The 9,634-nt window shown below is 27.8% G+C and overlaps 1 protein-coding gene across 1 annotated transcript; it reads right to left on the reverse strand.

The window, feature by feature from the left end:
• Positions 1–304: 304 nt before the first annotated feature.
• LOC114077916 (two-component response regulator ARR14-like) lies at positions 305–7,196 on the reverse strand. Its single transcript, XM_027918309.1, has 11 exons — positions 7,097–7,196; positions 5,647–5,799; positions 4,684–5,058; positions 4,111–4,187; positions 3,638–3,898; positions 3,326–3,403; positions 2,838–2,915; positions 1,949–2,026; positions 1,697–1,771; positions 406–483; positions 305–319 (listed from the first exon to the last, which is right to left on the reverse strand). The coding sequence occupies exons 1-11, from the start codon at positions 7,194–7,196 to the stop codon at positions 305–307; spliced, it is 1,368 nt and encodes a 455-aa protein (XP_027774110.1).
• Between the last annotated feature and the right edge of the window lie 2,438 nt (positions 7,197–9,634).

Genomic DNA, 9,634 nt, shown 5'->3' on the forward strand with positions numbered 1-9,634 from the left:
ACTATGGCAACAATGTAGAGGCAGATATGCCTCAAAACCTGGTAACTCTGTAAGTATATTTTTAGAATATAATATTCTATGACCAAACATAGACATATAAAAAACTATCAAAGCTTTTAAATTTGTAAGAACACTAGTATGGAGAAATAACATTTTTTAATATATAATAATACCTGCTTAATTTTTTTTCCATATAGTGAAATAATGACACCAAAAGTTGTACGTACAGTTTATTACAAATATTTTCACACTATTTGTTTGCAAATTATGATAAATATTGATCTTCAATTTTAGATTATCTTATTCAACACATATTTAACTACTCATATAACAAAAGTAGATCATTTATATACGACAAAAACATAAGAAAAAAATTAAATAAACAATAGGTATATAAGAAGTCACCTCAAGTGTTGTGTTCGGGGGATCATTACGAAGTTGGAGTGATCCTTCCTTTGTAGTAAGACCTTCATGATTAGCTTGCTACACATGATTGAAATAAAAGAACAAAAGTTATAAAAATATTTATTGACAATTATTTGCACTATTGATTTACAAGTTATGATATGGTTTTGAATTACACTATGGAAATATCTTGCACAACATAAGTTTAAATTTTAATTTCATATAACAAAAATCTATCATTTTTGTTCTACAAAAGTTTAAGAAAAAATAAAATTGATAACTTATTTGTCCAACTACTTGGGAAGCCTTTCAAATCGAAGGAAAGTCATCTTCACTAATTGACTGGGGAAGTGAAGTGGTTGAAAAGAAACTGATAGTGTATACAAACCTTTTTTTTTTTGTTTCAATTAAGTTTATAATTATAATTTCATAATATAATATTCTATGGTGAAACATAGACAAATGGACATCTGGTCAATATATTTTTAGTAAATATAGTTTTGATGACTAATAAATTAGATCAAGTACTGAAAGTTAGTTACAAAATGAAGTAGGAAGAGAAGGCGTACAAAAATAGAGTTTGAATCTGCATAGGGTCCAATAAAAGATAATTGCTTTTGAAGACACTGAATATTGTTTGTGTGACTTGAAATTGTTATTGAGTTGTAATAGTTGTATGTTTGAAAATGAGTTTGTGAGAGTTGTAACTATAAGCCGTTATTACTTCTTGGAGAGAAGAGATAACAATTAGATTTAATCGTTGGAGTTGAAGTACTAGACCTATTCTTTTAGATTATAGAGTTGTAATCGAAAACCACTCTTTGAAGTTAGTGAGAAGTTACTGAAAATTCTACACGTCAGGTTGTGGTTTTTCTTCCTTAAACAAGAAGGTTTTCAATAATAAATGTTTGTGCTCTTTCGTGTTACATGATTCAATTAAAGTATTACAAGTACCAAATTCATGTATCAAATAGGTGGTACAGTTTAATTGGTATTCGAGTAGGTCTGTCATTCAAAAAAATAAAATTTGAAAATGATCAATAGTTGCACCACCTACTGGTCAAAGAGCGTCACAAACAAGACCACCACTGTTAAATGGAAAGTATTATGGATATATGGAGGATAATAGAATAATTTCAATCTGATGGGAGAAAATTCAAATCTCTTTAGTGTTATTCTAGACGGTCCTACCATTCCAGACATGTACACCATAATTCACTCAACTCTGGTATTGTACTTTCAAAAAATAATGCTTTGTGATCTAACATACAAAATGTATATAAGAAACTACCTCGAGTTCATGATCCAAGAAAAGACTATTGAGGATTGACCAATCTTCTGCAGTAAAACTTTCATAATCTCCTGACTGCATAGTAAAATAAGAAATCGAATTTGTAAGTATTTTTTATAAAAAAAATATAGTTTTGAATTTCATAATTTTTTTTTGTGTGTGTAACAAAATGATAGTGCGTACAAACTTTCTCAATTTTCTTTACTTTATAGCAAAATGTTCATTGACCAAATGAAGAGTATGAAAAATTACCCCATTTTCTGAATTTGAGCGAACATTAAGATGATCGAACAATGCATCCCCTGCAGTAACACCTCCATAGATTTCTTGCTACATAGCGAAAGAAGACACAAAAAATAATTATAAGCATATTTACTGAAAAATATTTTCTCTAAGTATATTTCAAAAGTTATAATATGGTAAAAAAATGTCACATTTCTTTATATGTTAAATATTTAAAGCTACAATTTCTCTTTTATCCTTGTTGGTCTCACTTAATTTTAAAGATAGTATTCTAATACATTTATAAGGAGACAGAAAAGTGAGTTAACTTTTTTGAAGGATAATTTGATAAACATTTTAAAGTCTTCATTATTTCTTAAACTTTGTGTTCGATGTTATCATATAAAATGGGACGGAGAGAGCATAATTCTGATTTCATTATCGAATTATTTTATATGACACACATTTAGAGTTTCATATAACAAAACTTTGATCATTTGTGTTCTACCAAAATGTAAGAAATTACTTTATTATCATGATTGTGTACAAATTTACTTATTTTGTTTAACTCTCAAATTATATTTCTAAAATATACTTACTCCCTCCGTTACTTTTTAGTTGCCAAGTTGCACTATTCTTCCAGCATTCCTTTTTAGTTGTCATGTTGAACTTTTTCAGAGTTAATTTGATTAATTTTTAAAGCTAAAGTAGATTACATTAATTTGAGATTTTAAAATAAAAATTTAAATATTCAAAAACTATCTAAAAAGTAATATAAAATATAATTTTTTTTCTTATCAATATAATTAAAAATATATCTTAAAGTATCAGTCAGACACTCAAAAAGAAAATTATGACAACTAAATAAGAGCGGATGAAGTAATATTCTATTACCAAATATAGGTATATGAAAAACTACCTGAAGTGTCAAATTTGGAGAAACAGTGCTGGAATGCAATGGTCTTTCCTCTGCAGTAATACTTGCATATTTTCCTTGCTGTAAAATAAAATAAAACACTAGAAATTAAAAATTAACCAATCAAATTATTTGAAAATCGGAGAAAAATAATAGTGTGTATTATTTTCTTAATTCGAGTGTTTTTTCTTGTGTGGATCCTATTTCAATGTGAATTTGATGAGTCGATAATATAATACTCGTTGACCAAACATAAATATATGAAAAATACCTCTAAGTTTTAAATATAGGGGATATTTAATATTTTTTTCTTTGTAATAACACCTCCGTAATTTTCTTGTTACACGTTAAAATAATACATGAAAATTACAAGCGTAATTACTATTACCATGCAGTATTAATAATTATCATATAATTTTAAGTACACTAAATTAACATAAACTCTATAAATTAATATTTTCAGAAAATAAGACAGATATATGAAAAATTACCTCCAAATTCGAATTTGGAAGAACATTACCAAGTTGTAACGATATTCCATCAGCATTAATACCTTCATGATTTCCTTGCTACATAATGAAATAAGATATAAAAAAAATTATATGAAGATTTAATAATAATTAATTTTACACTATTTATTTGTAAGATATTATATAATTTGCTAATAGTTATCTCCTTCTCATTCTTGTTAGGTTTGTACACTAAAAATCATCAAATATTTACGTTAGAAAGGCTATAACTTTCTAAACATAAAAGAATACTAGAAAATAAATAAGAAAACGTATAAAATCAAAAGTACGTACCAATTTATAAGGCTTCTGATTAAGATGTCGACTTAATATATTAGAAAATTTTCTATCTTTCTCATAATCATACATGAAGTTTCGAAGATCAGGCTCAGTATCAGGGCCAGCATTGTTGAGATTTTTTGTCATACCTTGTGGAGCTAAAGCTGAAATATTGTCAGTTGTTATTGACAATTGATTAGCATTACCAGATGTGGTTTTACTCGAATCCAAAACCAATTCTGGATTAGGTTTTTTATCCAAGGTCAAACGATATTTCTGCAAAGTGTACAAACACAAATATAATAAACCACTATTAACTCTTTACTCAATTAGTATTTAGTATTTTTCTCTTTTCATCTCAAAAAATAATATTTATTTTTCTATATGTGAATTTATCAAATAAATTCCTAAAAGGATAAATATTGTGACTTTTAAAAAGTAAAAAGAGGTTGATAGAAAATATAAACATCAAAGGTAAATATTTAAACCTGGAGGTGGCTAGCAATCTGTTTCTTAGTCAGCTCAGGCATATTCATGAGTTCATGAACTTTTTTGGGACGAGCATCTGCAAAAAAAAATATATATATCATGTTTATTTCCTAGTTTACTCAAATCGAAATATATATACAAGTAGTGATGGAGGCAGAAAATTTACTAAGGAACGTTAAAATAATACAAAAATAGACATTTGTAGTAAGTAAGACAAGTCACTTAAGTACCTACAATATATACATACATGAAATTAAAATATGAAATTAAAATTTTAATCTAGTTAAATAATATAATTTTTCGATGAGAGACTATATAATAAGATTGTGTTATATAAATATAAGAAAATTATAAAATGATGACTAAATATAGAAAAGTGGACATGCATTATTGAATAAAATAAGGGGTATGTCAAGTACCTACAACATATAGAAAAGAATTAAAATTTTAATCTAGCTAAATAATGATGAAAGGTGGCTCTATCGAGAATCACATATTTTATGGTGTTTTACATATAGATAATATTTGAATGACCTGATATTATCGAATTATTTATGTATAGGAAGACTTACTTTTCACACCAAGAATATCAACAACTTCCACGAATTTGTTGTGAAGGGGATCCCTCCAAAGGGTTTTACTCTTCTTGGCTCGTTGAGATGAATAGTCTTTATTTTCAACATCGTCATATTTTCTGATAGATTTGTCCTTCTTACTAACGGAAGACGAAGATTCAATATCAATTACCTCATTGAGGATTTTCTCATTAGTGTTTTCTTCAAACACTTGTACAACATGTTTTCCTTTATGCTTCTTCTTTCCCAATGAGGTTGCATAATTCCATAAATAATTTATACCATCTTGTGTTATGGGCTTCAGTATGAAGAAAACAGCTCTATTGTCTAGTCCTTTGATAAGTGTACTGTCTTTCTTATCATTTGACATAACTGGCAATCACATTAAATGATAAAGATCTAAGTCATACAATTAGAACAAAATAGAGAAAAAAGGATGGTTACTAGTTCATTATAGGAAAAGTGTGAATTACGTGAGGTTTTTCTAGGGATTAACATGAAAATCTGCAGGTAACTTATTCTCCTGCAAATTTTCTTACTAATCCGTATAAAAATTCCCATGTAATTCCATTCTAGATTAATCCCTATTCCGCATATCTTTAATTTCTTTCTATAAATCATATATAGTATTATTAGGGTTAGTCGCTATTTCATACTCCCTCCGTCCCATTATATGTGACAACATTTGACTAGACACGGAGTTTAAGAAATAATAAAGACTTTGGAATGTTTGCCAAATTGTCCTTTAAAAAGTAAACTCATTTTTCTCCCTCCTCATAAATGTATTAGAGTACTATCTTTAAAATTAAGTGGGACATTTTTTTTTGGTGTCACATAAAATGAGATGTAGGGAGTATATAATACAGTATATATAATTTGAATCATTATGAGTTTAGAGTTATCAATAAAGAACGATATTTTTTTAATTTCATAAAGAAATATAAAGAATTATAAACTTACAACAAATGGGAATGTCAAATTCCTTAGTTATCTCTTGTTGAAATTGAAAGACATCCATTTTAAGCATGTGGATATCAGTGAGCAAAAGATCAAATGAGAGGCCACTGCTTCTAAGGCCACCCAAAGCAACTTCTATGCTATTCACTGTCATAACTGAATTAAACAAAACAATTTTATTATGATATAAACATACAAAAAGAACAGATAATTATTAATATTACATATAGAAATATTTCAAAAATCATTTGATGAAGAATTAAAGAAAGCAAATAGATGAAGTGAATATACTTCCTCAATTTCTTTTAGTTGTCTTATTGCACTTGGAGTCAGTTTGACTAATTTTTAAAGTTAAACTTAATTAAATTATTTTGATATTTTTAAAAGATAAAATTTAAATATTTATAAACTATACAAAAATTACTATATATTATAATTTTATTATATCAATTTGATGAAAAAAATACATTCATAATATTAGGCAATGTTCATATCAATTGACTCTTGAAAAAAAATTGTATCAAATAAAAAGGAACAGAGAAAATATATATTTAAATAGGCTAATTAAGTTTTATTGCTAAAAGTAGAGTATCAATTCCTTAAACTAAACGAGTATACTTACATTAATTACTTAAACTAAACGAGTATACTTACATTAATTACTAGATTGAATGGGTTTCTTGATTAAGGATATAGGTAATCTATGTTATTAAATGTGTTATTTTATAGATTTTTTTAATAAATTGTTATGCCCACATTATTAAATCAGTTTATACTAGTTGCATTCTTTTTGACTAATGCTCTAAGTAATTAATAGTAATAATGAGTTATTACTGTTATATAAGAATTTCTTAATTAAAAGGTATCTTTGTCCTTAAGTAGTCTAATCTCCTGATTATTCATAAGAGGATTCATAATTTAAAATTTATGAGTTCTTCATATCAATTTTATGAATTATTGAGTTTTTTAAAAATTATTTAAGATAAATAATACAGAATTTCTTAAAAAAGTTATTGATTTCATCGGATCGATACTCTCTACTTTCTTCATATCTCATTGCGCGTAAAATAATACATAGATACCAACATAACCTAATACATATGTTATAAAATTGGATAGACCCAAAATTGCATTAATTAAATGCATATTATATATAGATTTTATGTTAAAATTAGTTTTACATATATAATACTTCATGATTTTGTACAGTCAAAATTCATTAAATAGATAATGGAAAGAACAATTGTCTTCTTTACATTTTGATATAGTTATACCTGATTAAATTCAGAAGGCCCTTTAATTCATTTGATGTCAGTTTTGATTTACATAAAATCTTAGATCAAGAAAAGAAAAGAAGAAAATATCCTGTTTTAGAATGAAACATATGTCATCGTAATTCTAAATTTACGATCGCCCACATTTAACGAAAAATAAAAAAAGATAAGTTAAGTACCTTCAAATTGGGAATACTTGAGTGATGCAATAGTAGTAAGATTGCAATTGATATCATCCACAACCAGAATTCTACCCTTTTTACTATTTTCTACCTCCATTGATTTCAATTCCCCCAAAACATAAATGATAACAGTTGATTGCAAGGTGTTTTAGAGTATTTTTCTAAAAGGGAAACACAAATTTAAACAGATGAGCAAAATTTTTTTTTTGAAGACCACACTCCTTAACTATTATATAAACCCTTTAATAAGTCCTTTAATTTGATTTTAACACATATCTATGCCCTCCAACTTTTAATAAGTATACATAGACGATAAAAATTGTATAAAATTAAATAAGTAAATATATATGTCCTACGTGACATAATACATGTGGACGCCATATAGGACATAAAATTGGCATGTAGGACGACACTTAGAAAAAATGTGTCTATTTGTTAATTTTATAAAGTTCGGTATATATTTATGTAAATTAAAAGTTGAAGGATAAAAATATTAATTAAAGCGAAATTAAGGGACATATTTATTTATTACGATAGTAAACATACATTTGTGGCATTCTTTTTCTACTAGAATCGTCCTTTTGGATTGCTTAGTATCAATTCCTTAAACTAAACGAGTATACTTACATTAATTACTAGATTGAATGGGCTTCTTGATTAAGGATATAGGTAATCTATGTTATTAAATGTTTTATTTTATAGATTTTTTTAATAAATTGTTATGCCCAGATTATTCAATCAGTTTATACTAGTGGCATTTTATTTTACTAATGCTCTAAGTAATTAATAGTAATAATGAGTTATTACTGTTATATAAGAATTTCTTACATAAAAGGTATCTTTGTCCTTAAATAGTCTAATCTCATGGTTATTCAGAAGAGGATTTATAATTTAAAGTTAATGAGTTCTTCATATCAATGACTATGAAGTATTACGTTTTTTAAAATTATTTAAGATAAATAATACAGAATTTCGCAAAGAAGCTATTGATTTTATCGGATCGATAACCTCTACTTTCTTCATATCTCATTGCGCATAAAATAGTACATAGATACCAACATAATCTAATACGTATGTTATATAATTGGACCAACCCAAAATTGCATTAATTAAATGTATATTACATATAGATTTTATGTTAAAATTAGTTTTACATATATAATAAAAAAAATAGTGGTGTCTGACAAAATTAGCACCATTGATGAACTTCATTCCTTGACACCATTGATGAACTTCAACTAGAGGAGTAACTGAATTGAGAGAGAAAATTGTGTATTGTATTGAATGTGAATTAAGAGAAGAAAGTTACAATATGAACCTATATATACAAGACTACTTACTAACTAGCAATTCTGTTGATTTATAACAACTTTGCTAACTAACTTTATTGTACAAAACTAACTAATGGAAACTGTTACTAACAGAAAATTACTAACTGATTTTTTAATCTTATATTCTCATCACCCCCCCTCAAGTTGGAGGTGATGTAATTACAGACAACTTGTGTAATAGAGAAGTGTGTTTCACCCCAGTCAAGACTTTGGTGAAGATATCTGCCAATTGTGAATCAGTGGATATATGATGGGGAGTGTGATTAAACCTTGATGAAGTTTAGCAATCAATTTCAATACGTTTTGTCCGTTCATGAAAAACTGGATTCTTGGTAACGTGAACTGTTGCTTGACTGTCACAATGAACATGTATAGGCAGGGAACATTTCACATCCAATTCACCTAGCAACCTTTCAAGCCACACTAGCTCTCCCACAACTTGTCTTATTGCCCTATATTCAGCTTCAGCAGATGATAATGATACTGTTGCTTGCTTCTTAGGTTTCCAGCTGATAGGACTGTCTCCCATACGTACTAGGTAACCACTAACAGACCTCCTTGATTCAGGGCAAGCAGCCCAATCAGAGTCACAGTAGGCACTGACAGTGAGCTCAGGCTTGTTTGAAATAAAAATACCCATGGTTGGATCCTGTTTCAAATATCTGAGTACATGGTAAATGTGGTTCCCTGGGTGATTGCATGAATTGACTCAAACGTTAGACACTATAGGATATGTCCATTCTAGTATTAGTTAGAAAATTGAGCTTCCCAACCAACTTCCTATATTGAGTAGGATCAGTTAAGAGCTTACCATCTGTGATTTTTAACTTTTCAGTGCAATCAAGTGGTGATGAAGTAGTTTTGTAACTCAACACATCAAAGTCCTTCAGAAGATCAGAAGTGAATTTCCTCTGAGAGATAAGAACACCATCATGTCTATACAAGATTTCTAGGCCTAAGAAATAGTGTAGTTTACCCAAAATTTTTATTCTGAATTGGTTATGCAGGAAACACATTAAAGAATTGATTTCAGCAACATCATTACCAGTCATGATTATATCATCCACGTATATAGCAACAAATAACAAAGAACACCCATTATTTTTGTAAAACAAAGAATAATCACTATCTGAATGTTGATACCCTCTTGAACACAAACTGTTTGCCAGCTTCTCATACCATTGCCTACTTGCCTGTTTCAGGC

Source organism: Solanum pennellii, chromosome 7 (assembly GCF_001406875.1).
Source record: "Solanum pennellii chromosome 7, SPENNV200".
Classification (NCBI taxonomy): Eukaryota; Viridiplantae; Streptophyta; class Magnoliopsida; order Solanales; family Solanaceae; genus Solanum; species Solanum pennellii.

Excerpts from the sequence above, each read along its gene's own strand:
- LOC114077916 (XM_027918309.1), bottom strand. The coding sequence starts at position 7,196 with ATGGAGGTAGAAAATAGTAAAAAGGGTAGAATTCTGGTTGTGGATGAT. Across the intron at positions 2,916-3,325 it reads TTCCAAATTCGAATTTGGAG|CAAGGAAAATATGCAAGTAT; the intron begins GTAATTTTTCAT and ends TTTATTTTACAG. Across the intron at positions 2,027-2,837 it reads CTCCAAATTTGACACTTCAG|CAAGAAATCTATGGAGGTGT; the intron begins GTAGTTTTTCAT and ends TTCGCTATGTAG.